The sequence below is a fragment of the Centrocercus urophasianus genome, unplaced genomic scaffold, assembly GCF_019232065.1.
Source record: "Centrocercus urophasianus isolate 14NV4802_14NV808 unplaced genomic scaffold, USGS_Curo_1.0 seq_37, whole genome shotgun sequence".
In the NCBI taxonomy this organism is placed as follows: Eukaryota; Metazoa; Chordata; class Aves; order Galliformes; family Phasianidae; genus Centrocercus; species Centrocercus urophasianus.
Window position 1 is genome coordinate 5,424,548 of NW_024884944.1, and position 27,979 is coordinate 5,452,526.

The window sequence follows — 27,979 nt, forward strand, 5'->3', positions numbered from 1 at the left end:
GAGAGCTGAGAGCGGCCCGTCAGCATCTGAAGGGGCTGTGAGAAGGGAGGGGACGGACTCTGCAGTGGGTCTGTGTGATGGGAGAAGGGGAGATGGCTTCAGACTACAAGAGGGGAGATTGAGGTGGAGCTGAGGAAGAAGGTTTGGCAGTGAGGGCGGTGAGGCGCTGTCACAGGTTGCCCAGAGAGGCGGTGGTGCCCCGTCCCTGCAGACAGCCAAGGTCAGGCTGGACGGGGCTGTGAGCACTGCTGAGCTGTGGGTGTCCCTGTGCGCTGCAGGGAGCGGCACCAGGCGGCCTTCAGCTCCCTTCCACCCAAACCATTCCCCTCCCCAGGCCGCACGCACTCGCGGAGCCGCTCCCCGCCCTGCTGTGTCTCCTCCCGGCCGCCCCATGGCGCTGTGGCTCCGCTGTTCCCGTGGTGCCGCGCGGCGGAAGATGGCGGCGGGCGCGGGCTCTCTGGTGGCCGCGGTGTTGGCCCATTCGGGCCGCCTGGACAAGGAGGATTTGGGCACCCGCATCGGGCGGCTGTCCCGCCGTGTGGAAGAGCTGAAGGCAGGACCGCGGGGCGGGCGGCGGGGCGGTGCCGGTTTCGGTGTCGGTGACGGCGGTCTCTCCGCAGGGCGAGGTGTGCACCATGATCACCAAGAAGTACAGCGAGTTCCTGCCCGGCATGCAGAGCGCCGAGGAGCTGGTGGTCAGGGTGGACGGGCTGGCCCGCAACATCGACCTGCTGAGGGCCGGCGTGGAGAACGAGGTCACCGCTTTTGTCCGTTTTCTCCGGGTTTAACCCCAAACTGTGCCTCCCCCCCCCAGCCCCGGTGTTTGCAGAGGGCGCGGAGGGGCGGCGGCACCGCGGGGCTCCTTTGGTGACACGCGGTGCAGGGCAGAGGCAGCCCGGTGGAGCTGGGCCCGTGGCTGAGCACAACGGGAGCACTGAGCTCCTTCTGACGGCCTTTGGTGCCGCGTCTCCTTCCCACGCCTTGAAAAAACCTCTGATGTACACAAAAAGAAGCCGTTTGGTGGAGTTTCTCGTGCTTATAAGGATCCTTATGGCAGAGAGCGTGATGGGCGACCGTAGAAATTACAGACACGGTCATTAACAGGTGGCACAGCAGGTGTGCTGGTAACGCCACCCTGTCCTCCTCCCTGAACCATTCTGGGCAGTGGAGCCACTGGGTGGCAGCCAGCCCACAGCAGGGAATGGAACCAGATGGCCTTTAAGGTCCCTTTGAACCCAAGCCATAGTCCTGGTACAAACATTTTCTCTCTCATGCTTTTGTCACTATCAGGAGGAAATCTTCCTGCTAACGTTTGGCTGTAACTGAAGGTTTTTATTTCAGGTTCAGCGGGACCTAAACGTTGCTGTGGCTGAATTCACTGAACTGAAGCAGCAGCTGGAGCAGGACACACTGGTTCTGAGCATCCTGAAGAAGCTGCAGGAGGTGAGGAGGGAATGTGGGAGTGCAGCTTCAAGTCATTGAGCAGTAGTCTGCTGCTCTGCCTGTGGCACCATGCTGGGCTTCTCTTTCGAACAGCTAACTGCTGCTCCTCTGTCTCTACCTGCATTGTTAAAAATCTTGTAGTCTGATAGCAGATACACAGTTATATATGATCCTCCTTGATTGTTGCAGTTTGATACAGCTCTGAAAGAGTACAACACTGCACTGCTGGAAAAGAAATACATTGAAGCAGCTCAACAACTGGAAAAGGTGATGATTTCTTAAACGTATGGCAGAATTGTGGAGAAATACTTTCAGTCGGTTTCGCAAGGCCTGCAGTTACCCATGGCTTGTGTTTGACCTTTCCCACCAGGCACGAAGCAGCCTGAAAATGCTGGAATCCCGCAAGGGCTTTGAGCTGAAGATCCTGAAAGCACTGGGCACAGAGCTCACGGTGCAGACACAGAACATGCTCTATCATTTGGGAGAGGAATGGCAGAAATTGGTTGTGTGGAAGCTTCCTCCTTCTAAAGGTACTCTCAGTTCTAATAAGGGACTGATTCTGGGTCCGTTGTCCTGCGTGGTGACACAAGATGCTCGGTCCTCACTTCTGATGCTCTTTACAGGAGCCACGTTTTGTGGAAATGGAGAGAGGTGGAATATTGCTTTAGCCACCAGCTGAGAAATGCAGGAGCTCCTCAGATCTACTACATCTCTGAACGTGCTTTACCAGAGAGTTGTTTCTTCCTTTTCTTTAGAAACCATTGGTCCGGAGTCAGTGATGCATTCAGAATTGCACTTATGCACACTGCCATCAAAAGAGGAAGAGATTGCAGGCCCACCTGTTGCTTCTGTGCTGCAGGCTTTTGCTGTCCTTGGAGAACTGCGCACCAAGCTGAAAACTTTCGGTAAGGCAGCCCTGGCTTTTTCTGTTGTTCTTTGTTTTGCATTAAAAGTGCTGCTCTTTGCCAGGCCTCCATGAGTTTTGTATAGGTAAAATGGTCTTTAGTGAAACCAAACCCAGTGCTTTTTGTCTCTTGAATGTTCTCAGGTACAGCTAGTCCAGGTGGGGTTTCTTCCACCTCATGTGGAGAATCTCTGAATCCAAGATAGGTGGGCTTCCCTGGAAATAAACCTGCCTGCCTCCTGCTGTTCGAAACCATGCATTTATTTATTTACTTCATTTCTCAGGCAAGCTGTTGCTGAAATACATTCTCAAGCCACTGATTTCATACCCGTTTCTTCAGCCGTTCACAGAAGAACAGTCAGATGTGGTCATCCTAAAGTTTAAGTCTGAGAAGCCTGACTTGGATCATTCTTCTCCTGTGGAGGTTTTTGACAAGATAAAGTTTGTTCTTGAAGTCCTCCACAAATACCTGCTGAGTAAGTTGTCTCCCTTTTGGCCTCAGTCTGAGTTGCATTTCAGCACCTTGTTCTTGTAGTTGGAGCAGAAGCTGGTTTTTAAGCAGTTGTCTGCAAGATCTGAGCAGCTTTTAATACTGAAAAATTCAGATGAATTCAGATATTGATCAGAACTGCATGTGGTTTGGATATGAGGAATATCTTCACTATGAAATTGTGGAACAGTTGAAGTACACTCTTTTGAAAGACAGGAAGACTTGAATGAACTGGTGAAGGGTCTGGTCCAGGTAGCAGGTGTAGTAAAACCCTCTTCTGTTCTCTTCAATTCAGATGTGCCTGTTGAGCAGTGTGTGGAAGACAGAAAGGAGGGCAGAGTGACACTGGCAGAACTGCTGGGTGATATGGTATGGGAAGAGCTGTCAGACTGCCTCATTCAGAACTGCCTGGTGAATTCGATCCCAACCAACAGCAGCAAATTAGAGCAGTATATAGAGGTAGGTCTCAAAGTCTTTCAGGTTTATTTAGTGGAAATACCACATCACCATCTTCAGCAGAAAGCTGCAGCTAAAAGACGATTTCTGGGTGATCGTGGCCTCCACCTGAGCCAGCTTTTTCTTTTGCTGAGAGCTGTCAGGCAGTGATCTTTACAGCCAGGTTTTATCCTTTACTTCCATCTGAGTGGAAGAATTTCTATCCAGCTTTAATTTTGTTATTTGATTTTAGGAAACTTGCAGTCCACAGGTATCGATGGAGAATGTCTGCTCTTTTCAGGTGATTAAATCCACCGAGGAATTTGAAAAAGCCTTGAAGAAAATGCAGTTTTTGAATGGAGACACAACAGATTTACTGAAATACGCCCGTAATGTCAATTCCCACTTTGCTCACAAGAAATGCCAGGATGTGATTGTGGCAGCCAGAAACCTGATGACCTCAGAAATACACAATACTGTAAAGGTACTGCTGATGCACCATCCTGTTCTTCTCTGTGGGAAAATAACGTGGCTGTTGAAGAAGGCTTGTCTAGGACAGCTGAGTCCTTCTTATGGAGGACTACTGTTTGGGGATCCTGGCAAACAAGAGCTTCAGAGTCTTTTTAGAAGGTACTCAAGTAGGTTATCTCACCAGCTAGGTATTAAAATACCCGAAGGTTACTTTTGTAGGTTTTTTTGGCCAGGGTTAGAAAAAGAAAAGCCAACGTAGAGGTTCACTTGTAGGGCTTGCTTCTAGGCATGAAACTGTAGGCTTTCATGACCTTCTGTGTCATTCATAAGTCATGAGACCTCCAGCAGTCTCAGGGCATTTCTGCAGCTTAATGCTTACCTTGAGGCTCAAATCAGTGTTTTCTGACCTCACACAGTCTCCTTTCTCTGGGCTCTGATTATAGTTATGCTTTTCTTTCGTTTTCCCTTAGATCACACCTGATTCCTGCGTAGCCCTACCAAAACTTCCTGATCCTGGGTCTGGAGATCATGTTAAAATGCAGAAGACTTCTAAACTCCTTCCTAACGAGGTGCTCAGTTTGGACAATGACTCTAAGCTGAGCCAGTACACCTTTTCTTTGCCCACGTGCCGTATCAGTGCATCGGTGGAGAAGCTGATGGAGCTGGCTTATCAAACTCTGTTGGAGACTACAGCCAGCACAGATCAGTGGTAGGAATTACATCTCAGCCTGTAGCTTCTGGGAGTCAGATATGTATTGCCTTTGGCAGCACTAAGCATCTGCTAATAGATTAGAAGGAATTCATGAGAGCAGAGGGTACTTAAAGATTAGAATTAATCATTAAAGCTGTGCTGTGTTTTGGCTGAAGGCTGCGTGCCTGGGTTTGTGCAATAGGTTGGTGCAGCAGGAGCACTGGTTGAGCAGAGCAGCCTTTCAGGCTCTTGGTTTCAGGGAGCATTCAGGTGGGTTTTGCCATATTTGAGCAGCAGTGGCAGCACAGGGCAGTTCACAGCCTCAGTCTCTTGTTTGGGAGAAATGCTACTGCTGTGTTCACTGCAGTACTCCATCGTGTGGTCTGTTTCTGTTGTTTGAAAAGATAAAAGCCATTTCTTTTGTTCCAACCCAGTAAGGGATGGCACCCTAAGGTTCTGAGGTGAGTTCTTGCTTTCTTTTTGCATGCGTGTTGAATGCAAGCAAAAAACTCCAGCTCTGCATCTGTCAGGGCTCTTGAAAGAAAGCAGTGGAATGTTCTGAGAAGCTGCATACAGCCAGCTCTAAAAACTGGAGCCCACAACCCTGAAGAGGGAGAGTTTCCCAGGTACTGAATGCCCTGCACTGTGCTGTGGCAGCAAGGGCTGAGTACACGTGCATACCTGCTGGGAGGGAGGACACGGCTCCCTTTGTTTGTGGGGTCTCACATATCTCTGTTCTGACTTGTGCTCCAAAGCTCATCTCCTCCACACTGGACTTTCAAGGTCATCACAGCTCTTGTGAGAAGCCTTTGTGAATTGTGGAGGATGTTGCCTTTATTGCCCTTCCCTGGTTGATTTTTCGTTTGTTCATTAAGGAGAATGTGCTTTACCACTAACAAAACCTTTTTTAAGAGAGGGGCGAGAGTCGCTGGGCGCACAGATGTTAATTCAGACAAACTGACGTGAGCCTTGTTTTCCTTGTAGCTGCATACAGCTCTTCTACTCCGTGAGGAATATATTCCAGCTGTTCTATGATGTAGTGCCAACGTACCACAAGTAAGTGTGTGATGTGTGACTTCAGGCCTGCTTTGCACTCAGCACAGCACTGTTGGAACCATCCCACTCGATCTCTCTTTTGTCCAGCGAGTCCAAAAGCTGCTGAGGACTTCCTCTGCTGGGAAAAAGCTGTTGCTTTTACCCCCTAAATAAATCATACCTGTTGCAAATTATTTGCTTGAGAGTTTCTTAGCTGGCGGTCTTATGATCAAGGAGATGGCTTTTCATATTTCTTTTGGCATGAGTGAGACTGGCTCTGTGCCTGCTGGCCCTTGCATGGGTGGGAGCGCAGGCAGCGTGAGCTGAAGCTGCATCTTCAGTATAAAACTGAGTCTTGCAACCTGGGTCTTACAAACCTCTGTCATATCCAGCTATTGAATGGAGCCCTCACCCTTGGCTTTGTCATGGGGTGGCCTTTAAGATTTTTCATGTTGCTTTCCCTGTAAGAGCAGCAATGAGGATTGTATACTTCTCTTCCAGCTGGTGGCCTTATCAAGCATTGCTTGCAGTGCCTCCTTTGCAACATCGCTTTCAGTCAGACTGTTTCTGCAGCGTCCCTATGTCAGTTTAACAGAGCCAGGCCTAAATACATACATTTCTTCCTCTCCTTCCTGAGACAGAGAGAACCTCCAGAAACTGCCCCAGCTCGCAGCTATTCACCACAACAACTGCATGTACATCGCTCACCACCTGCTCACCATGGGGCATCAGTTCCGGTACCGCCTGACCAGCATCCTGTGTGATGGAGCAGCTACTTTTGTCGACCTGGTGCCTGGCTTTAGGAGACTTGGTAATTTTACTTTTCAGTCTTGAAGTACCTCGATAGGTGATGTGGTAATTAATGCTGGTTTTTGTTGCTGAATGATTCAGAATGTATCCACTGACTCAAACAGACTGTTAATCTGTTATTTACGAGTTTGGGGCAAGGAAATCTTGGTAGGGAGGTGTGTGGAGCTCCTGGCTCTAAGCAGTACAGCTGTACAGGACTGGGCTATTTAAACAGGGCTCACCTTGTTTGGTGCATAGCTCTAAGAGCAGACTGTTACCAGTGAGGTGTTGTGCACAGATATTTGGGGATCTGCTGCTGACTGTTCTGACACTTTCTTTAGGTTATTCTTTGGGAGCAAGTTCTGAAATAAGCTGCCATTAGCTTAACAGGAGCCTGTGATCCACAGTGAGCCCTGCTGCTCAGCTTTCTCAGAGTCCAAGCTGTGCAAGAGCTTATTGAATGCAGTGGCTGGGCCTGGTTGAATTGGCTCTGTGAGAATGACTGGAGACTGGAAATTTCTATTAAAAATACAACATCATGGCAGGTTTATTATTCTGCACTTAGTCTCTAAATCAGCGTCAGAGCAAACAAATAATGCCTTAATTGCTTCTCTCTGCTTGTTTTTTTCTCCTAAAGGGATGGAGTGTTTTCTGGCCCAGATGCGAGTGCAGAAAGGAGAAATCCTGGAGAGGCTGTCAAGTGCCAGGAATTTTTCTAATATGGATGATGAGGAAAATTACTCTGCAGCAAACAAAGCCATAAGGCAGGTAGGCAAGGCAAAGCTGAAGCTGGATGCGTTGTTGTTTGTAGATGCTGTCCTTGGGCTGTGCCTCATTCTGTGGGATGCTGAGTTCAAGTCTGCTTGCACCAAGGCAGCAGTTTCTTAATCATGAAGTTTTCCTGTAGTACATCTCCATGTTCCGTTGTTCAAGGAAAAGGTGTCCAGTTTCTGATAAGCTGCAATGCAAACTGAAGCCATTGCTTTCTTTTAAGGAACACCTGCTGAATGTGGTGTTCCTTCATTGCCTTATGCTTCTTTAGAACTTGCTTTGGTCTGTGTGCAGTGCCCGTATCATTGTGTGCTTCTTCAACATTCTTCTTGGTAGCACGTGGGTAACGTGTGGCTGTTACACTGCAGGTATTGCATCAGCTGAAAAGACTGGGGAAAGTCTGGCAGGATGTCCTTCCAGTGAACGTGTACTGCAAGGCCATGGGCACCTTACTGAACACAGCGCTCTCCGAAATGGTCACTAGGATTGCTGCCCTGGAGGTAACTGCATGATGTGGACATCCAAGCATAAGCGTGGTCTGAACAGTGGTGACCTCCAGGAGCTCTTTACAAGCTGAGGTTTCAGGGGAGCCAGTTTTGGTCTGTATCTTGAAGGCCCTTTGCTGTCAGTTAGGGGAACAGGGCTTTTCCTGTAGCAGCTGGGATGCTGTCTTATGCTGTGCCTGCCAAAAAGCTTTGCCTTCTTTGCTGTGCTGGCATTCCCTGTTTTTCCTCATAAACCACTCAGACCTTCATAACCACTCTGCCTCACAGTGAATCTGCTCTTGAGAAGCACAAGCCTTGTTCTGAGGTGACTGCAGAGAACTTGATTAAATAGTATTTGTGAAATACGTTTGCTTGAGAATATGAAATGCTTTTTGCCTTCATGCACACAGCCCCATTTTGGGGTTTGAGTTGGTTTTTGCCTTCATTTCACTTACTGCCTAGTGGTCCAAAATCACGTCCAGCAGCTCTTTTGTTAGCAATTTGTTCCATTCTTGGACATTCTTTGTTCAATTCTAGGACATCTCTGCAGAAGATGCAGACAGGCTGTACTCACTCTGTAGGATCATGGTGGAGGAGGGACCTCAAGTTTTCACTCCGCTGCCTGAAGAGGACAAGAACAAGAAATACCAAGAGGAGGTTCCAGTCTACGTGCAGAAGTGGATGACATTCAAAGAGCTGATGATCATCCTGCAGGCCAACCTCCAAGAAATAGTAGATCAGTAGGTATCTGCAGGCTCAACTGAGAAGTCTGCTTTAAATACCTAATTAAGTAATTCTGGACTCAGGTTGCGTGCAGCTAATAGGCAACCAACTTGTTTTGCTTCCAGGCTTAGCACTGTTCCATGCTTGTAAATGCTTGATGCGTTTCAATCTGCTTTAACCATTCATCACAGGAATTGGAGAACTGTTGTGACTCTGTGAAAGCCCCAGAGGTTTGTTTCAGTGTGAGGTTACCATGCAGTTTTGTTAACCAAAGCTCTTTCTCCCTTGTAGGTGGGCAGATGGGAAGGGACCTCTTGCAGCTGAGTTCTCCCCAGCAGAAGTGAAGGGTCTGATCCGAGCCTTGTTCCAGAACACAGAAAGGAGAGCAGCAGCACTGGCCAAGATCAAGTAGCTCTGCTACCTCCTACATGTTGCATCTTCTGATAAAGGACAGCGAACTGAATCTTTGATCTATTTCTTTCAGATTTGACCTTTCTTGTACTGGACTATAAAAGCATAGCATTGGGTGTGTGCTTCCTGGGGGCTTGACTGAGGGAGAGGTTTCCTGTATTTCCTCCCTGTGTTTAGGGCAAATGGTTTGGCTCTGTGAGTCTCAGACCAGGAAATCAAAGGTGAATAGCACATGGACACTAACTGCTTCTGCTCCATCTGCCAGGCAGGTGGAATTTGGGCTTGAAAGTGCCATTTCCTCCCTGGAGGCATTATGCACAGGTCCTGGGTTTTGCTTTGAGCTGGTGGGTGTGCAGTCCTGCTAAAGAAGAGGTGCTTTCTGTGGTGTTTGCTAAATCCCATCCTCTTGCATTTCTGTAAGCCCAGCGTAGGCAATAAGTCCTCTCTCCAGCTTCTCCTAGTGAGAATGAGCAGTGCTGCAGGTGGGGCTGTCATGCAGGTGCTGTACGTCATCTCAAGCTTGTTTGCCTCAGGGGCCTATGGAGGGATTTCTGTTTCTCACCCATCAATCTTTCTTACCTACAGTTTTACAGCAGGGGCCATGCAGCCCCTTTGTCTCTTACCTCATCTGTCCCTGCAAATACAGATGAAACCCACGTTGATGGTAGCATTTGGTCTCCTAAGAATGCTCAGGTGCCAAATTCTGCTCTTCCCCACCTGTTCTGCTCAGGTTTCCCTGCAGAGCAGACCTTGAAGGGGTGAAACTGGAGGTGGGGAAGAGGAGACCTCATTCCTTGTCAGCTGTTTACCGGGTCAGAGCGTTTTGCACAAGTGGCAAAATTCCTCGTGCTTGATTTCTCACAGCAAATATCTTAAACCTGACTTTCTGTCTTCAGTCTCACTGCCAGCTATGAAAGCCAGTTCTGCTCCTTCCTTTCCCCTTCTGCTGATGAAGCAGTAGGTCTGGCATCTGTTGTCTTTGCAGTAGTAATTTTTCTGTCCTTTAAGAATGAGATAAACGTGGATAACACAAGAAGGGAATTAAGTGTGCACTCACAGCATTGTCCTTTACTTTGCAGAAGGCTTTGAGAAATACGTGTTTATTTTAATTGGAAAACTCATCCGTAGCTGCTGTTGAACCACAGCCCCGAGGCCACAACGTACCTCTTTGCACAAAAACTATTTCCTACCATGTAATGCTTGCAGACAAAAGTTTCAGTCCTTGAGAGCTGAATATTTTAATACCAGTGGATCCTTTTCATTTGGGCTTTGATCTGAATTCTCTTTGCATTCCTGACCATGGGTGCAGAACTCAGCAGCTCACGCCGCATCCAGCCTGCAGGAAGGCAGCAGGGATGGCAGGCATCACTTGGACCTCCAGCTTTTCCTTTTGTCTTGTGTATTATTTCCCCCCTTCCCCTCTCGCAGCCAAGGGCTCACAACGTTCCCACACCACTCATCTCCTGGGGCGTCCTTGTCCTTTCACACACAGCACTCAGCAAAAAACCAAACGCCGCTTCTCCCGTGGGCATCGTTCACAGAAATGCAATTTGCTATTTTCTTTAATAAACTGTTTACACCGGCCTCGTGTTCTGCTGGTGCCTGGGGCCGTTCCTTTGGGGGTCATAGGAACAGTGGGAATTAGCCCTGGGCTTTTCTTCACTCAGACGTGCAATGGGCCGTGCGTTGATGCGGGAGGTTTCCCCTTGCTTCTAGTAGATCTGGGTAAAGAAAAGGAAAGGGACTGGGGTGAGGGCAGGGTGCTGACAGCAGCGCTGGCCGTGGGGTTTCTCTACGCAGTGCTGCCGATTGCTGCAGCCGTACCTCAGTGACGCCATAAATCCAGGGCAGAAGCTGAGGCACGTTGGTGTAAACCCCCGGGCGGTTTGGCTCAGCACAGCCCCGGCCCCAGCTGACGATGCCCACCAGGCGCCACGCCAGCTCATCCTGGCACACCAGGGCGCCCCCGCTGTCACCCTGCGCAGTGCAGGGATGGAGCACAGCGACGCTCAGCCCCGAAGCCCCTCTGCTGTGCTCCTGCCCCCGGCCGCCCATCACCTGGCAGGTATCGATCTTCCCCTGCTGGTACCCGGCGCACAGCATCCTGGCCGTGAGCTCTCCTGCATACATACACGAGCTGTTGCACCTCTGGGTGCTGATCAACGGCACCAGGGCTTCCTTCAGCGTCTCGGTGAGCTGTGCTGGGGAGGGAGGGAGGGAGAAAGCAAGAAGGGAATGTGATCTTAGGGAGCAGGAGAGGACAGGAGGCACAGGAAGGATGTGGAGCTCTTGGAGTGGGTCCAGAGGAGGGCACTGAGATGAGCAGAGGGCTGGGGCAGCTCTCCTATGAGAAAAGGTTGAGGGAACTGGGATTATTTAGATTGGAGAAGAGAAGGTTCTGGGGGGACCTCAGTGTGGTCTTAAGTACTTAAAGGAAGCGTATAAACAGGAGGGGGAATGGCTGTTTACAAGGGTGGATGGTGATGGGACAAGGGGGAATGGTGTTAAACTGAGGTGGGGAGGTTCAGGTTGGATATTAGGAGGAAGTTTTTCACACACAGGGTGGTGAGGCACTGGAACAGGCTGCCCAAGGAGGCTGTGGATGCCCCATCCCTGCAGGCATTCAAGGCCAGGCTGGATGTGGCCGTGGGCAGCCTGGGCTGCTGGTTGGCGACCTGCACACAGCAGGGGATTGAAACTAAATGGTCATTTTGGTCCTTTTCAACCCAGGCCATTCTGTGATTGTGTGTGAAGATGGGGTCACACTGAGGGACTCGTGGGGCTTCAAGAGGAGGAGAAGCAGTGGCAGAACTGCGCACACAGCACAGGAAGGGCCGACAGGGAGCACGGACAAGGCTTACCTTGGTCAGGCCTGGTGTAGCCCCAGCCCGAGACCCAGCACGGCGTGCCTGGGAGCAGGTCCTGGTGGGAGGGCAGCAGGCACAGAGCTCCAATGGCGTCTGGTGGTGAGGGGATGGGCTGGGCCCAGAGCTGCTCGTAGCACAGCCCCGGGTGCCTTTCCAGAAACGTGCAGCTCTGGCATCACCCAAAGCACAGCCCAGCTGCACACACTGCTCCCCACATGGCAGGAGAGGCTGAGGGGCCTCACAGCAGCACTTCACCTGAGAAATTCAAGGGAACTCGCAGCTTCATCAGAGCGATGTCGTAGTCCATGCTGTTATCGTTGTACAGCGGATGAGAAATAATTCTCTCCACCGGCACCCTGGCCTCCTGCGTGGCCGAGCCATGGGCGACACCAGCATGCACCGTCCAGCCCGATGCTCTCTGCCACCGGTAGCTGAGGGGACAGAAGGGCCCCCGGGCAGCCCAGAGCCCCCAGCACAGACCCTGAGCCCCCACCACAGGTCCCGTGCTGAGGGCAGCCCTGTACCTGTGCACGCAATGGGCGGCGGTGACGATCCAGCGCGGTGCCAGCACGGAGCCACCGCAGCGGTGCTGGGAGCCGTGGCGGATGCTCACCTGCCAGGGCCAGCGCCCGGGGGCAGCATCCATGCCCCCCACCACGCGGCCCCCGGGTGCCGGGCGCTGCCCGCAGGCTGTGGCAGGGCCGGAGCTCAGTGGGCACGAGGGGTGGAGGTCACAGGTATGCAAAGAAGGGGGAACCCACCTGAGCACTGCAGTGCCACGACGCGGCCCGACTCGCAGCTGCTCCTGTGTGTGGGGACCGCATTCAGGGAGCTGCCTGCTGGGTGAAGGCAGCGCCCACCTGTTCCTCCAGCACGGCCCAGCCCTGCCCTCACCTGATCTGCCACGCGTCATCCAGGCTGGACCCCACCTGGGCAAACTCCTGCCCGTCCTCCACCCTCACGTCCGTCAGGTTCACCCCCTTCTGATGTATCGCTCTGCAGAAGGAACAGCAGCAGCCCAGGGAGGGGTGGGCTGCTGCCCTGCTCCCATCCCTACCGGCACCCACCTGAGCGCCCCGAGGTGCCGGCACAGCCGTGTGCCCAGCGTGGGCTGCCAGCGCTCGTGGCAGGCCAGCAGCCATCCGGACCGGTCCTGCGGCCGCACCGCCAGCAGGGAGGCACCTGCCTGGATCCTGAAAGACACTGACAGCACTGACCTCACCTCCCTGCAGTGCTTCACATGGGGCCTACGGCGAAACAAACTGCAAAGCAATCTGTAGTGAATGATAAACTGCGCGTAAAACTTTAGAAGCGTTCTCAGCCCGGCTTTGCTGGGAGGGAGCATGCAAAGGTGGGAGCACGCCGTGCACCGCTGCTGGGCAGCGCAGGGGGATGTAAAAGCAAAGTGAAACCATTGCAGCATGCAGCTGAGCTTAGAGAGAGGTTCAGGAGAGATTCGCTATCCAGGAGTATCTCAGGTTCAGTAGGGGCAGTGGGAAGGGGGAAACCTCCTCCAGTTGCCCCGCGGACCACAGGCTGCTCCTCGCCCTCACTGCATGCTGTCACAGTGTCTGATGCCTGTGGCTTTGCCGAGCCCTCGTGTGGCTGTGGGCCCCCAAGGTGCCACCCTTTGGGAGAGGAGAGCAGCAGGTGAGGAGTGTGGCTGGGCAGGGAGCTGGGGCTGTTCTGCAGGTACTGACCCAGCAGCCAGGCTCCAGCCACTGCTGCTGCCAGCAGCCCCATGACCCCGAGCAGCAGCAGCAGCAGCCTCCAGGTGGTGCAGAGTGTTTTGGCGGCGGTATTGGCAGAATCTTTAGGAAACAGAGAGAGATGAACACCGCCTCATCCATCCCTCACCCCTCTGCTCTCCAGATACATCCCCAGGTCCCTGTGCCCCTATACCTGGGACCTTCCAACCCTTTGCCCCGAGGTGATGCACTGAGGCCACAGGTTCTGGAGGAGGCTGAGACCCAGGCAAGGCCCCTCGCTTCCCCTGCCCACACACAACTCACCGTGCTCCATCCTCAGCTCTGCTGCGGGGCTCCCACAGCTCTGTGCAGCATCCCCAGTGCCAGGCTGGTTGTGGGGACGGTGCTCAGCTGCATCCGGACCCTGGGGAAAGGAGCAGGAAGCAGATCAGCGACAGCCCAGGTGCCACAGAAGAGGCCCAGCTTTGCTCAGCAGCACAGCTCACCATGCCAGCACGGTGCTCACAGCCACTGCTTCCCCCAGCAGCTTGGGTTTCCCTCCCTGTGCCGTGCGCACCGCAGAGCTCAGGGTGTGCTGAAGGGGCTCCTTGTTTCAGCTCCCAACCCATCTCCCAGCTGCCATCCCCCTCTCACCCCCCCCCCAAAAGCTCCTCTGTGGGAAGCACCCAGAGCAGCCTCACGGTGCACTGTGCCACGTTGAGCTGGGCAGACCAGAAGGGCCAGCCCACAGCTGCTGCTTATCATCAGCCCATCTGCAGCCAGGTGCAGAAGGCCCAGGTGCTGCAGGGGAACAGCCCCAAAGCCAGGTTCCCCTTTGGTCTTCAGGCTGCAGCACACCTGGAGGAGTAAAGGTCAAACAGCAGCGGCTGTTTCTCCATCTAATTTCTTGCTGCCTGAATGACAGATGGCTGCTGCCCTGCAGGAAGGGGAGGCTTCTCAGCCCCACAGCTTGAAAAGAAACTTCCCTTCTTTACACAACTCCTCCAGCCCATGATGCACAGCTGATGGCTGTTACTCAAACGCTCACTGCATTTTTAATGCTGTTTACTCGAGGAAAGCCCCATGAATATTTCAGCACAGCTCCGCCCTGCAGGTTCAGCCTTGGCAGGGGACGCAGCAGAGCCAATTCCAAACACTTCACCTCGTCCCTTTGCCATCTGCCTCCACCTGCACTGCTGGGAAGCTCCTCAACTCCGGGAGAGGAAGTCACGTTCAGGAGACTCAACGACATTTTCCCCTTGGTTATTCCCAAACCATAAACCAACCCTGCCATAAATCCCAGCCTGGGCCTGGATGCTGCAGCTGGCTCTGCCTGGAGCCTTTCTCTGCAGGGACGCAGTGCCAGTGCTGCAGTGTTTGTTGTCCCCATGTCTTCTGCAGGCCACCCCGCACATCTCCACTCAAGCCAGGCAGATTCCTTTTATAATACTCTTTTTATTTGATTAAAGAATTTGTATTCTTTGTATACACTGGAATGTGCTCTATTCCCTAGGCCATTATTGTACAGGGTTACAAAAACTGGGGTCCTGGTTTTTAAATATTACCCTCTGACAAATTTAATAAAAATGCTCCTTTGATGTTTGAACTAAACTCGACTCCATTTTAAAATCGTACAGACAAGCAACTCCTGAACACAACTGAATTAATAAGATTCATCGTCTACTTCACTACAGAACAGGGTTTGCTTTCCCTCCCCCAGAACACATCACCCCCCAGGGAAAGGATCATTTATTTCCTCACTGGCGCTGTTAACAGAGGAGAGACCGCTAACTTCTTTGGCAGAGGACCCGATGGGAACCAACACATCTCACTGCATCTCTGGGGCACAGCGCGTGGGTTCAGGACTTGTGAGGACAGGACAGCCCTCGGATTTCACCTCCACGCTCAGCCCAGCAGCCCGTCCCACACAGCAGCTGGGGAGCTGCCCTGCAGAGCGCAGTTGGTGACTGCCCCAGAGCGGGCGGCTGGGATGGACGTGGGGGAGCACAGCTCTGGGGGACAAAGTGCTGCCACGCAGGCAGAGGAGGAACAGCTCTGGGTGCTGCTCGTGCTCAGATCAACCCAGCAGGCTTTCAGGAAACCACTTCCCTCGCCTCTGCTCCTAAGCACCAAGAAAGCACAGTTTGTGCCAGGTCCTAACCCCGCTCCTACTGCGTGCAGGTGAAGCAAAGCAGGCTCTGTGCACACCCTCACCCTGCCAGGTAGAGCAGCTCAGCCTACCAAGGCGCTGCCACAGCCTGAGCCAGGACGTGAGCCTTGGCCAGGGAGTTCCTGCAACACGGCAAACCTTGGGGCAGCCACCCTGGGTGCTGTTCTCCCCGCAGGGCAGATCGGAGCGCTCAGAGCCGCGGCCACCTAAACCAACACCAGGAGAGGCCCAAAGGACTCCTGCAGATGTGGGGCTGAAACTCACTGCTGTACAGCAGGGAACACTGCAATCGGGTCTGAGCAGCGAGTCCACTTCTTTCCAGATGGAAGGGTCCAGAGAAGCACTGCATCACTGAGTGCATTACCTTTATGCCTGTTTTCATCACCAGAAGCAAGAGTTGAAGGCTGAGGAGAAATTAAAATGGCAGCACCAACAACAGAACAGTGTTTGATAATTAAAAACGGGCGGGTGTGATGTTTAAGTAGGCTCTGGGACTGAGCTCCAGTCATCTTCATGGGAGATGGGGAAGCGTCAAAGCCAGGTTCTGTGCAGAGATCTTGTTCTCCTGCTAGCCAGTAAAAATCTGCCAAAGAAATTCGTAGCCTTTCCCCCCCATGAACATGTTCAATTCTCTGCCAAAAATGTCTGTGACCCAGGACACTGCAGATGGCACACAGAGCCTTGTGTCTCAGCAGAGGGCTGTGGCGTTCCAAACATTCTGAATAAACTTCGGCCTCTTTTTTTTTTTTTAATTTAAAAATTTCCTTTGCAATTCCCCACAGCTGGCATTACAGGATTTCGTACTTGTCCACCAGGAAGGTGGTTTCAGTAGAAAACCTTACAGGGCTGTTTCCATCCACCTGGGTCACTTTGGTAACCTGTGGAGATAACACATACAGCAAGGTCAGCATTTAACATCACTTCCCAACACAAGAAGCACAACTTTCCAACTCTGACACGGTCAAGAAGGACAGAACCAACCCAGAACTTGTGAATCACAAGTCAGTGTTTGCGAAAGTCTCTGGCCAGAGGATGCTGAGGTAGCTTGACAGAAGTAAAAATCACTCTGTGAAGGCACTAAGCCCCTGCAGGAGCCAGATACTGGTGCTGTCTGCTCTCACTCTGACAGGCAGAGGAAGGGGCAGTCTCAAACACACTGAGCATAAGCACAGCAAGAGATCACAGCACTGTAAAGAAAAAACTGTCCGCGGGGGACATGCTCTTCTGAAGACAACAGCACAGCTAAAGAACATCAAGGACAGAGGCAAACACGTGGCACAAGCACAGACAGACAGTCTAATTGCAGCTACAGCACAGTCTGCAAGCATTCCTCGGTGAGCGCCGCTCCCAGGTGACCATACCTGTATGTTGCAATAGTTCTTTTTGGAGATGAAGGAGACCTGTACTGGAAAGAAGTCATTTGGCTGCCCTGCTATGCTGAACTCCAGGCTGCCACTCTTGTTTTTGGCATCTATCACTGGCAGGCACCACTCCAGGAGATTCCTCCGGCTGTCGTGGCGATATTCGCCATCGATCTCCCCGATCACCGGGGCACCAACACCAGACCTGGAGAAAGGAAAGAGTCACAACCCCATGTCTGCACCGAGCCGAGGAAACAGCTGTCGAGCACAGAGCTTGGCCTGACCTACAAACCCAAGAGGCCCAGGAGCTGACAGGACACACGAAGGGCCAGGCATGGGGCGTCACTTACGGTAGAGGGATCATGATGACCACGTCGTTCAGCTCTAGGCTCTCCTCCTGCAACTCGTATTCAATGTTAACATCACAGCTGTTCCCACTTTCCGATGGCCAGCAGTTAACTGAGAGTAGGAGAAAATATACAACCTTTGTAAGAAGAACGGGCTTGCAAAAGGTTACCTACTTTGAAAAGCAAAGTAAAACTCTAACCAAGAAATTCTGTCAAATAAAATCTTTGCTTTCTTCGAGAATGGAAAACAGACATAGAATCATAGAATCATAGAATCACCAAGGTTGGAAAAGACCTAAAAGATCACCCAGTCCAACCATTCACCTATTCCCAATAGCTCCCACTAAACCATGTCCCTCAACACAACATCCAGTCTTTCCTTGAACACCCCCAGGCTCAGTGACTCCACCACCTCCCTGGGCATCCATTCCAGTGCCTGACCACCCTTTCTGAAAAGTAATACTTCCTAATGTCCAGCCTGAATCTCCCCTGCCGTAGCTTGAAACCATTCCCCCTGGTCCTATCACTGATGACACGAGAGAAGAGGCCGACCTCCAACTCACTACAACCTCCCTTCAGGAAGTTATAGAGAGCAATGAGGTCTCCCCTGAGCCTCCTCTTCTCCAGGCTGAACATTCCCAGCTCCTTCAGCCTCTCCTCATATGGCCTGTGTTCCAGACCCCTCACCAGCTTTGTTGCCCTCCTTTGAACACGTTCCAGGGCCTCACTATCTTTCTTGCAGTGAGAGGCCCAAAACCGGACACAGTACTCGAGGTACATTGGTAATAACAACAGCTTTTATCCAGAGGAAGGCACAGATAAGTCTCCACCCCTTCAATCTCACAACGCACCTCACTGCAGAGCCACCCCAGCTGCTGCAAGGCCAGGTGCAAGCAGGCAGCTCACAGATGGACACCCAGCTCTTCCAGCTGAGCTCCCGCCCGCCCCGCACTCACTGGTCAGTGGAATGAAGGACTCCTCCGTCGTCTGCAACCTCCACTTCAGCACACCCACGTCACTGTTAATAGGGAACGATTTCTCCGGGTTCTTCAAACCAATCTGTGACTCTGCAGTGAACAGCTTCTTGTCCACGTTCGGATGAGTCTGAAACGGGGACAAAAGCCGAGGCTGCGTCAGCCACGCGGTGACTTCAAGCCTCAGGCTGACCAGTATTTCAGACAACCCACGTTCCAGTGAGACAGCCCTCCACATCCCCCAGTGCATTCCTCTGAGAAACACACCTTTGTTCTCTATCTGGCTCAGAAGCCCTATGTTCTTATCAGCCTGAAATTCTGCCCGGATTTCTCAAGTGACCTTGAACCTTCTCGGCAGGATTTAGCCCAGCATTTACACTGCAGTCTGTGCTGACCACTCCCCCTTTCAATTCATTAGCTGAACAGGCTGGGGTAAGATCACACCAACACACTCGAGTATTTCCGATGTTTTGCCCCAGAAGGCAGCACAAGGATGGCACACCAATCTCTTTACCTGTAATTGCACTCCCCTCTTGTCTTCATTTTCTACATGCAGGCGAATTCGTGCAAACTTTTCATCAGAGATGTGCAGCATGATCATGCCATGCAGCTCCATGTTCTGTAAGCCCCCATCACGGCCACAAGTCAAGGAAATCTTCTCCTCTATTTTCATATGCACACTGGATAAGCAAGACAAGAAATCAACGTTCAGCAAGGACAGCCCACATGAGCACATGCTCCAAAGAGCACGATGGTCCTAACAGAACGACGCTGACAGCTCAACAGATGCATCATCAACTGAGGGGAATATGGATCTATGGGCACAAGTCTGGAATGAATGGAAACCACATCAGCAACACAGCATCTCCATGTGCTGTTCACTCAGAACCCTTCTACCACACAGCAGAATGGCTCACAGCAGAAGAGCTTTTGATTTGCTACACGTCAAAGAAACTGTGAATACTTGTATTCTAAGATGCAGCAGGACAGGAGCTATTTGTATCTGGGTAACCAAAAAAAATGACAGCTACTTTAACTCATCTGCTGGGGGGAAAAAAACCAATGAGACACATTCCAGAAGGCATAGGAAAATTCCCCATCTGAGCAAAACAGAGGATGTGCATCTCATTCTAACTAGGGCACTTTCAAATCAAAGAAGATCTCTTTCTGTTGTGGCTGTGCTTTCCCAGATTTTACCCATCATCTTTTAAAACAAAGCAGTGAGAAGACTGCTTCCAGAAGAAGCGTAACACCTACCTCTCCATATTAACGGGTGGTGCAAGAACTTTGGCTGCTTCTGTAGAGCGTTTGCCTACAGAAGTCATGATGTTTTCTCCCTCGGATTTCAGCTTGTCCACAAAGTTGTCCACCTCCTTCCCTTTGGCGCCAAGTTTCAGAGCTTTACTGGGACCTGACGGCCTAAACAAAAAGCACAAACATCTCCAAGTCAGCTCAGCACAGCACTTTCATCCTTCCTCAGTCTGATCCTTCGAGAGCTGTGACTTGACTGTCCCAGCAATATTAAGCTCACTTCGGTGAGGACACGCAGGAGAGGCCTGACCTTCCCTATCTTCCTCCAGAGATGGAGGCATACAGATAACCCATAATTACTGTACAAAACGCTCCTTGCAAGAAAGCTCTTGATTCCCAAAGCGCAGCAGCACCTGACAAGCACTAACAGCACAGCAGCGCCAGCCATATGTGACCGCTCCCTTCTGTACCCACAAACACAGCAGTTGCTCCAGCACCTGTTTATCCACAAAGACTCAGGAAGAAGCCACATGAAGCCCTGCAGACAGCACTGCCTGCTGCCAACTGCACGCCTACCTGGACGGCGCTGGTGCCACTTTGGGCTTCTCTGTTTCAATGATGGTCTCTGTGATCATTGCTGCTGTTGTGCCCCCAGACACAGCCGAGCTGCCGAAGCCACCGAAGCCGGGCGCCTTCTTGCCCAGCCTCTCCGCGTCCCTCCTGGCCTGCTGCAGCTCCTTCGCCTTACGACGCATCTCCGCTTTTGCTTCACGTTCCTGAGTCTGAAGTAAAAGATGAAACTTGCTAAAGCTTTGCAATCTCAGCCTGCACTGCAGCTGATCTGTACAGCATCACCTTACAAAGACTTCTTGACAGAACCAAGAGCGGGCATTTAGTGCACAGGAAAGCTGGATCTTACAACCCTTATCACAGCAGAGCAGCACCTCTGCATAAAGCAGCAGCACCCAGAGCACCTCGCACTGCAATTCCTGCTCTCACCTCTCGGACAGCTCGGAACACCTTTTCCTCATGCGAGTCCATCTCTGTGAAGGTCCGAATTTGCGCCAAGTTCACATTCTCACGGTAGCCCAGGGCAACAATTTCATCAAAGGCAAAAATCAGGTCAAAGCAGTGCTCAGAGATCTCATTCTCCTCTAGAGCTCGACAGTATTCAGGGATCTAGGTAGGGAAAAACATTCAGAACAGATGCAGGTGTGACAATCAGCACCTGTGAAGCTCCTTTTCATTCCTTTACATTGTTGACAAACGAAACGGAGTTTTGTGACTATTTGATTTTCCTCAGCTAAAACTTACGGAGCCTTTTAGCATAGTTTTAACTTTGTAATTCACGGGAACCAAAACAAACACACCCTGTGATGCTAGTTAGTTTCCTGAAGATCCTTCAGCTGCACAGAAATAGATTATGAAGTTAATAAAAAGGCAACTGCAACAACTCATTATTTAGAAATCCATTTAGAGTACAGCTACGCCTCTCAACTGCGTATGGTGAAGCCAAGTTCTTTGTAGAAGGCAGCAGCTGCTACCTAAAGAAAATAGAAAATGTTTGACACTACATTTACAGCATCACCCCTTTGGCCTCCCCAGTTAAATGGCAACCACGGACTGCTCAGATATAGTTCAAAATTACCACAAAAACATTAAAGTTACTTCCAGGTCGGGAACAGGCTGCAGAAAATCAAGTTGTTAGGTGGAGGCAGAGCGCTTCAGCAACAGCTCACCACCAGCTTCCCTCGTCACGGCCCTGTTTCAGGGTACACGTGTGAGCTTTGCAGTAAGCGCCCCGACGTGCAGATCCTTACCACTCTAGAGAAGAGTCGGAGTGTTTCCAGGTCTTCCAGGATGTTGCTGTTTTTCGTGGTGATCAGCACCATGTAGAGCTTCTCCATCGGCTGATAGACGTAGCGCACACTCTCCGTTTCCACAAAAGTGTGCTGCTTCCCAGTGTTCATGAGCTTGGGGAAAGCTGCCAGCAGCCCCTCGATGCGGGTTCGGGTCATCTCCACGAACTGCCGGGAGACGATGGCCTTCCCTGCCTTTGTGCAGACAGCTGCCGCCAACAGCACCTATGGGACACACACAGCTCAGCTCTGCCCATCGGATGCTCCACAAAGCTGACGCAGCGTTGTGTGCAAAGGAAGGATCACTGCCAACCACTCTTTACCTTCCCAATGAGCTCGTTTCCCTAACACGTGACTTTAAGCATCTTTCCGCAACCAGCACCAAGAATTTAACCATTCCACAAGCAGATCCACCTTTGTTACTCCCTGCAGACACTCTCCAGCCCACCTTCTGTGCTAACAGCATTTAAAGCTCTCAGTCCTACATTCAGGCCATGCAGCAAATTCACCTCTTCCTCCATACGCAGGGGTTTGACAAAACCCCAACAATGCTTTAGGCAAAGGTCTGAACTGTCTGTTAGTTCAGCCCCAAAAGAAAAGTCACAATAAACACTGGAACGTTTTGAAATGGAACATTTTTCCCCAGTGCCACACGTCCCCTAAGCCAGGTTAATAAAATATGGAGCATTATATTAATTACAGTACGTGGTTGACTCTCCTGGACATTTCACCGATGTTATCACACCAACAATACAAAGGCAGTAAGGCAACTGCCCATTTACACTTTCTCATTCTCTCCACCTCGACTTCTTCCTGAAATACTTCACTCACAGATGAGTTTCTTCATTAACATAGTCAAGATAAAGCAGTTTCTAAAGCTAAGATCCTTTAACTTCCCAGCCAATTTTATTCACAGCATTTTAACAACGAGAAAAGCACCAGAAGCTCTTCAGTGCATGCAGATTTCAAGCATGAACCCTAGCCAACAGCACGGCCAGCTGAGCAGCCAGCAGCTGGCACAACTGCTGTACAGTGAGTGGCCACAGGGACCCCGCAGTCGAGGATATCCTGAAGAGAGCAGATGAGGCACGAGCCTCCATCCCCAAACTGCTCAGTCCAGAATGGCACCGCTGGTTCCAACAGCACCTCGGCCTCTGCTATCTCACCAAGCAGCAGCAGGTCCCGTTCCGGGAAGGAAAGCTCGCAGCTCCACGTCACCCCGAGACAACGGGACACAAATGACCTCCACCCGAGCTGCCGCCTCAGGCGGCAAGGGACGAGGCCCAGCTGAAGATGACAGCGTTCACATCACCATCACCCAGCGCACCGCAGGCCGTGCCCCACAAACCCCCGTCGCCGTAAGCGGCCCTGCCCGCCGTGTGAGGCCGGAGCACAGCCCTGCCCAGGCTGCACGGCTCAGGGGGCGGTTGGGCCCTTCGCAGAGCTGCAGCGAGGTCCAAAAGCCCCGCGGCTCCGCCGTGCACCGCGGCCCAGAGATGCGGCTCTGCGGGGCGGGCGGCCGCCGGGTAGTGGCCGAAGAACCGCAGCGGAGCCGCCGAGCGATGCGAGGCCCTGCAGGGCCCCGCGCGCTTCCGGGGTCCCGGGCCGGCAGACAGCGGCCCCCGAGCACCACGGGCAGCGGCCTCGTGAGCGAACGGTCGGCGGCGGGCCCGCCCTTACCATGGCGGCGGCGCTCGGCTCGGCGCTCGCTCCCTCGGCGCTCCGCGTCCCCTCGGGCAGCCCCACAAGATGGCGGCGCCGAGCCACGTCCCCAGCCGGAAGCGGCGCCGCGCACGGCGCGCGGGGAGGGGCGGGGCGGGAGGACCCGGAGCGCGGCCCCGAGGGCGGACGCCGGCAGTACCCGCTCAGACCGGCAGGGGAAGATACCGCTCCGCGTCCGCCAGGCCGGGCCGCGGACGCCGCTCTAGCCGGGGAAGGGCGAGCGAGACGGTCGCCACGGCGACGGAGGGCGGCGTCATGGCGGAGCGGCGGCCGTCCGAGGGGAGCGGGGCCGGGCCGGGCCGCGCCGTCGCCTCCCCGCGTCCCTCCGCCCGGCCTCGTCCGGTGGAGAACCAGCCATACGACGAGAGCCTGGAGCTGCCGGAGACCGAGGAGGCGGTGGGGAGCGCGAACCGCCCGCGAGGCTCCCGCCGGCCGGAGCCGCCCTGGTCGGGAGGCGGCGGCCCGGGAGCGCGGCCCGGCGGCGCGGGAGAGCGGAGCGACGGCGTGGAGGGCGGCGGTAACGGGGTGAGGGGGTAACCGGGCCGCGAGGGGCGGGCAGGGAGGAGCGGAGCTGGGCGGCACGGTGAGACCGCGTCCCTCCGGCCATGAAGGAAACGGCGGCCCGGCCGGGACCCTCCGCCGCCAGCGAGGACGACGATGACGATGACGATGATGACGATGATGACGATTCCTCCGAGAGCGACTCAGAGGACGATTCGGAGGATCGTGGGGCTCCGCTGGAGGGGTGAGCAGCGGGGGGAGCCGGGAGCCCGTGGCTAAAAAGGGCTCAGCGTCATTGTGCACGCAGGGAAGCCTCTCAGTGAGAGCCGTCCTGCTTCTGCTTCCCTCACGGCTTTGGGGCACAGCTGGATCCGTGTTCGTGCCTTTGTTATTGCGCAAAAACTAACATGAAGTAATCACAGAATCACCAAGGTTGGAAAAGATCATCCAGCCCAACCATCACCAATAGCTCTCACTAAACCACGTCCCTCAACACAAAATCCAAATGTTCCTTGAACGCCTCCAGGGTTGGTGACTCCACCGCCTCCCTGGGCAGCCCATTCCAGTGCCTGACCACTCTTTTAGAGAAGTAGTATTTCCTAATGACCAGCCTATATCTCCCCTGGCACAGCTTGAAGCCATATAATGTCTGCGTCAATTTCTCTTTCTCTCTTCAGTGACTACAACCTAGCAGATTATGACTACCTGCCAGTATCTGCTGAAATTAAAGAACTCTTTGAATACATAAGGAGGTGAGTTGAAGGTGTTTTTGCCTGCCTTAGGTTCTCCTGTGTCTCAAGGGTAAGTCTGGCGGGAAATGTCAGTCGCCCACTGTGTAATAACGTTGTTTTTCTCTCTTCAGGTACACTCCAAAAACAATAGAGATTGAGCACAAACTGCAGCCTTTTATTCCAGACTTCATTCCTGCTGTTGGAGACATTGATGCCTTCCTAAAGGTACATTTTCAGGTATCCCCGTACCTACTGCCACACAGGCTGAAGCAGCGGGTGGCTTTGGTATGAGCCTGGCAGGCAGGCTGTATAGCCAAGACTTCGGCCACAATGTCCTGGTGGCAGTGAGGTGCCCTGTGCTGTAGAAGATCCTGTTGTAGACACCTAGGAGATCACATGTAGCAACGCTGTGACCTGGCTGGTCACTTTGGTGACATCCCCCATAGCACATACATAATTTGGTGCAAGGGTTCCCTGTTTCTTTGTCCAACACCTTATGCGTTTTGGGTTCCGCTGTGCTAACAACTCCTATTTTCTGCTCTTTCAAAGCAGCATGCTTACAAATTCCTCCTGAACTGAGTCTGAATTTCTAACAGGGAGGCAGGGCACAGAATAGTTCCAGCATCCCCTGCTACTCCCACAGAGGATTCCTTCTGTGTTTTACCTGCAGGTCCCACGCCCAGATGGCAAGCCTGATAACCTCGGTCTGCTGGTCTTAGATGAGCCATCAACGAAGCAGTCAGATCCCACAGTGCTCTCTCTCTGGCTAACGGAGAATTCCAAACAGCACAACGTTACAGTGAGTCATGGAGGGAGAGAAGGCATTTACTGCACTCTGGCTAGAATGAAGACATTGCACTTTGCTCTTTGTGGGACTATAGCAACACAACACAACTGATAACTTGGCTTCAAAAGAAAGTAACCCTTTTTGACCGGTAGCTTTAAACTGAAATGTAACTAAGCCCTGCCTCAGGCGAGTTTCAGAACAGACTTACGATCTTTTGATTTCCTTTAGGTTAAGCTTTTTTTTTCTTTTTTCTTTTTTCTTTTTTTTTTTTTTTGTTTTTATTCTCCCTACCTGGTTTTGTTTCCCACTTGCTGTTCTGTCTGAAGAAATCTCCTGAAATAAATACAACTACAAAAGTGAAACCACATGGTTCATCAGGAGTGAACACAGGGTATTAAAAAAAAACAAAACAAAACACCACAAAGTGCTTCCAGGTTTATATTTTTGTTTCTAGCAGCAGATAAAAGTGAAAAGTGTGGAGAATGCAGAGAAGAACCCCAAAGCCATTGACAACTGGATTGAAAGTATCAGTGAACTGCACCGCTGCAAACCTCCTGCCACTGTCCACTACAGCCGGTGAGCCACTGTGTCAGCAGAACATCGGGTCAGGGGGTGGCAGAGACCAGGAGCACTGAGCAGAATGATCAAAATGTCTCTGAGAGGGAGAAGTGCTGAGTTTCAGGGTAGTTGTGTACGTGCGCAGGATGCTGTTTCCCTCTTTGCACTTCTCTTTCCCTTCGTGCCTCAAAACAATTCTAACAGCTCCCATATGCAACATCCAACTTCTTGCAATCAATACTCTGTAAAAAGAAGATCTGGACAAGTCAAAGGAGTCAAGACTTATTCTTTACCATGTCCTGGATTGAGTCTCAGCAGTTGCGGCACACCCTTCTGCCCAGACTTCCAATTCACAGCAGCTCAGCCTCACTCCAAAGGAAGTGATGGTTCTAGCACGTTTCTAAGCACAAATTAAAAACTTAGTCCTATTTTAATGAATAAAATGATGCTCTGCAGACATACAGATCTCTCTCAGTGGTCCGTTTCATTCACAGCAGTTGCAGTATGAAGCCATTTCATCTTCTTGGCCTGCAATCCTAAGGTTTTTCTTTGTCCTTCTTCTTTTACAGGCCCATGCCTGACATAGAAACCCTCATGCAGGAGTGGTTACCGGAATTTGAGGAGCTCTTGGGAAAGGTATGTCATCCAAGTTTCAGGCAGTTAGTTCAGGGCATAGCATTAAAAATGATCCCACTTGAAATCTGGATTTCTCTTCCTCTTTGACCAGTTTGCACCCCACTCAGTTCAGATTTGTTCTTCACTTATCATTTCCTTCTGACCAGCCTAAAGTCTGAATGCCTGGCTGCTGCCCAGGTAGCCCCTGTTCTCAGCTCAAGGTCAGTGCGTGCTCTCAGGCCTTTGCTGTACAAGAGCAAAACTGACAACTCCTCCATTTTCAGGTGGGCCTCCCAACTGCAGAAATGAATTGTGACCTGGCTGAATACGTTGACATGACATGTGGTAAGCAGGGAAGTTTCCTCTCTTACCCTCAGTTAAAGATTATCTGATTGTCCCTAGCACAGAAACTGACACCGAAAGGAAATGTTCAGCTGTGAGAGGCACCGAGGTTTCTCAGGCTGGTCCAAAGAGGGTGTTTTGACAAACTGTAGCTTGTTGCTATTCATCTTCATGGGCTTGGGTTCTGTCTGCTCTGCTCAGCAGGCTGATGATAGTGAGCAGTCAACACTTTTAAGAGCTTAGGTAGGAAAAAAACAGAACAACTCAGTCTTGGTAGGTACACTTGGCCCTTTTGGATATTCGGGACAGTTCAGCTCTAGTCTTGAATACCATTCACTGCTGAAGACACAAGTGTACTGCTGGCCTGTCACTGTTATTAAAAAGGAGACTTTCAGATGCAGATTCAGGCCTAAGTAGTCAAGACCATTTTCTGTTGTCTTCAGTAGGAAGTGGACTCTTGTGGCAGAGATGCATGCAGTCATAGGTGAGCAAAGGCCAAGTAATTGGAGGCAGTGAGAAGTTCAGGGCTGACCTACGACACTCCATGCAGAGCAGAGTAGTCCTGTACACTTCTGCTTTTTTTTTGTAGCCATTGTGGACATCCCTGTGTATAAGAGTTGGATCCAGCCTCTGCACGTCCTTTTCTCACTGTACTCAGAATTCAAGAACTCCCAGGTAAGCAATCCCAGACAGGCACAGGTCACTCAGCTGGAAGCAAAGGACATTCAGTCCTTAAATTTGGCCCTGCTGCGTTCTCTGTGTTTGTGAAGAGCTAATAAACAGTAAAGTATCATAAAAAGTGTCCATGGAACATTTTCTAAGGTTCTAATTTCCCTAGTATCTTGAAAGCCCAGGATTGATGTTGCAATATTACACAAGGAGCCTCTGACTTACTGCAAGCCTGGCATTGTTTAGCAAACCAGCATGAGTCCAGATGCTTTTTCCCACTAAAGTCATGGTGCCTGTGCTGAGCACAGACAGAACATGGAGAAAGGGAGGTTTGCTGCTAAGCACACAGCTCATGGTGCTGAAGTGGCTCGGATTTACAGCTACACATGTACTCTAATCTGATCTTTGCACTAATGCATTCTTCTCCTGCAGCATTTCAAGCCTCTGGCTGAAGGGAAGAAGGCCAGGAGCCCTGCATCCAACACACTTCCACAGTCAGCAGAAGCAGAAGTATTAAGCTTTACTTGAAGCTTCACTTTAAAACCTCATCTCTCAGATCAGCGCCTGCTGCTGGACGTAGATATTTGACCAAAGCAACCTGCGAAGCAACACACAGCATTTCAAAGGCCTCCCTTGGATAGATACTGATGAGTTATTCTCCATTTGTAAGCAGAGTTGTACTCTTCACATTTATAGCAGACGCTGCCTAATAGCTCCATTTTGACTCATCCCCTGGGAATAAAGCATTAAACTCCCTTTTCCAAATGACAGACTCCATGTGGCACTGATGCTGCAGAGCAGAAGCTCACAGAGTGTATGCTGCAGATGTAGGAATAAATTCCGTGCTCTGACACGAAATTCTCATCTGCCCAGCGTGTTGCAAGGTCTG

The 27,979-nt window shown here is 51.6% G+C and overlaps 5 protein-coding genes across 5 annotated transcripts; 2 read left to right on the forward strand and 3 right to left on the reverse strand.

The window, feature by feature from the left end:
• Positions 1-421: 421 nt before the first annotated feature.
• On the forward strand, positions 422-10,232 carry ZW10 (zw10 kinetochore protein). The gene is made up of 16 exons (XM_042831938.1): positions 422-553; positions 621-755; positions 1,342-1,443; positions 1,633-1,710; positions 1,814-1,973; positions 2,199-2,348; positions 2,632-2,823; positions 3,133-3,296; positions 3,574-3,756; positions 4,214-4,452; positions 5,419-5,490; positions 6,111-6,280; positions 6,896-7,026; positions 7,398-7,529; positions 8,052-8,254; positions 8,529-10,232. The coding sequence occupies exons 1-16, from the start codon at positions 437-439 to the stop codon at positions 8,647-8,649; spliced, it is 2,349 nt and encodes a 782-aa protein (XP_042687872.1). The 5' UTR covers positions 422-436; the 3' UTR covers positions 8,650-10,232.
• On the reverse strand, positions 8,167-12,657 carry TMPRSS5 (transmembrane serine protease 5). Its single transcript, XM_042831854.1, has 7 exons — positions 12,583-12,657; positions 12,040-12,320; positions 11,771-11,946; positions 11,510-11,608; positions 10,707-10,849; positions 10,473-10,625; positions 8,167-10,369 (listed from the first exon to the last, which is right to left on the reverse strand). The coding sequence occupies exons 1-7, from the start codon at positions 12,655-12,657 to the stop codon at positions 10,361-10,363; spliced, it is 936 nt and encodes a 311-aa protein (XP_042687788.1). The 3' UTR covers positions 8,167-10,360.
• On the reverse strand, positions 12,233-14,593 carry LOC122167399. The gene is made up of 5 exons (XM_042831954.1): positions 14,252-14,593; positions 13,528-13,627; positions 13,216-13,326; positions 12,410-13,143; positions 12,233-12,320 (listed from the first exon to the last, which is right to left on the reverse strand). Exons 1-4 carry the CDS (start codon positions 14,591-14,593, stop codon positions 12,833-12,835), a joined length of 864 nt encoding a protein of 287 aa, XP_042687888.1. The 3' UTR covers positions 12,233-12,320; positions 12,410-12,832.
• Positions 14,594-14,638: 45 nt separating this feature from the next.
• ARCN1 (archain 1) lies at positions 14,639-22,923 on the reverse strand. Its single transcript, XM_042831946.1, has 10 exons — positions 22,846-22,923; positions 21,127-21,390; positions 20,306-20,485; positions 19,883-20,088; positions 19,313-19,474; positions 18,570-18,735; positions 18,038-18,185; positions 17,085-17,193; positions 16,735-16,939; positions 14,639-16,251 (listed from the first exon to the last, which is right to left on the reverse strand). Exons 1-10 carry the CDS (start codon positions 22,846-22,848, stop codon positions 16,162-16,164), a joined length of 1,533 nt encoding a protein of 510 aa, XP_042687880.1. The 5' UTR covers positions 22,849-22,923; the 3' UTR covers positions 14,639-16,161.
• Positions 22,915-27,855, forward strand: IFT46 (intraflagellar transport 46). The gene is made up of 10 exons (XM_042831855.1): positions 22,915-23,412; positions 23,499-23,632; positions 24,066-24,140; positions 24,251-24,344; positions 24,790-24,918; positions 25,361-25,482; positions 26,034-26,100; positions 26,364-26,424; positions 27,011-27,096; positions 27,523-27,855. The coding sequence occupies exons 1-10, from the start codon at positions 22,915-22,917 to the stop codon at positions 27,616-27,618; spliced, it is 1,362 nt and encodes a 453-aa protein (XP_042687789.1). The 3' UTR covers positions 27,619-27,855.
• Positions 27,856-27,979: the final 124 nt, after the last annotated feature.

What these genes read in the sequence shown, in the direction of transcription:
- ZW10 (XM_042831938.1), top strand. Translation starts at nt 437, where the DNA reads ATGGCGGCGGGCGCGGGCTCTCTGGTGGCCGCGGTGTTGGCCCATTCG. An exon ending in TCCTGAAGAAGCTGCAGGAG is followed by an intron (nt 1,444 to 1,632) that starts GTGAGGAGGGAA and finishes TGATTGTTGCAG; the next exon opens with TTTGATACAGCTCTGAAAGA. An exon ending in GAAGCTTCCTCCTTCTAAAG is followed by an intron (nt 1,974 to 2,198) that starts GTACTCTCAGTT and finishes CCTTTTCTTTAG; the next exon opens with AAACCATTGGTCCGGAGTCA.
- TMPRSS5 (XM_042831854.1), bottom strand. Translation starts at nt 12,657, where the DNA reads ATGGCTGCTGGCCTGCCACGAGCGCTGGCAGCCCACGCTGGGCACACG. An exon ending in CGGCACCTCGGGGCGCTCAG is followed by an intron (nt 12,321 to 12,582) that starts GTGGGTGCCGGT and finishes CCCCACACACAG; the next exon opens with GAGCAGCTGCGAGTCGGGCC. An exon ending in AGTTCCCTTGAATTTCTCAG is followed by an intron (nt 11,609 to 11,770) that starts GTGAAGTGCTGC and finishes CCTCACCACCAG; the next exon opens with ACGCCATTGGAGCTCTGTGC.
- LOC122167399 (XM_042831954.1), bottom strand. Translation starts at nt 14,593, where the DNA reads ATGGGGACAACAAACACTGCAGCACTGGCACTGCGTCCCTGCAGAGAA. An exon ending in TAAACAGCATTAAAAATGCA is followed by an intron (nt 13,628 to 14,251) that starts GTGAGCGTTTGA and finishes TCCTTTCCCCAG; the next exon opens with GGTCCGGATGCAGCTGAGCA. An exon ending in GGCTGGAGCCTGGCTGCTGG is followed by an intron (nt 13,144 to 13,215) that starts GTCAGTACCTGC and finishes CCTCTCCCAAAG; the next exon opens with GGTGGCACCTTGGGGGCCCA.
- ARCN1 (XM_042831946.1), bottom strand. An exon ending in TCCGACTCTTCTCTAGAGTG is followed by an intron (nt 20,486 to 21,126) that starts GTAAGGATCTGC and finishes TTCCCTACCTAG; the next exon opens with ATCCCTGAATACTGTCGAGC. An exon ending in GTCATCATGATCCCTCTACC is followed by an intron (nt 16,940 to 17,084) that starts GTAAGTGACGCC and finishes TCCTTTCTCCAG; the next exon opens with GTCTGGTGTTGGTGCCCCGG.
- IFT46 (XM_042831855.1), top strand. Translation starts at nt 22,915, where the DNA reads ATGGCGGCGCCGAGCCACGTCCCCAGCCGGAAGCGGCGCCGCGCACGG. An exon ending in ACATTGATGCCTTCCTAAAG is followed by an intron (nt 24,345 to 24,789) that starts GTACATTTTCAG and finishes TTTTACCTGCAG; the next exon opens with GTCCCACGCCCAGATGGCAA. An exon ending in CCAAACAGCACAACGTTACA is followed by an intron (nt 24,919 to 25,360) that starts GTGAGTCATGGA and finishes TTTTGTTTCTAG; the next exon opens with CAGCAGATAAAAGTGAAAAG.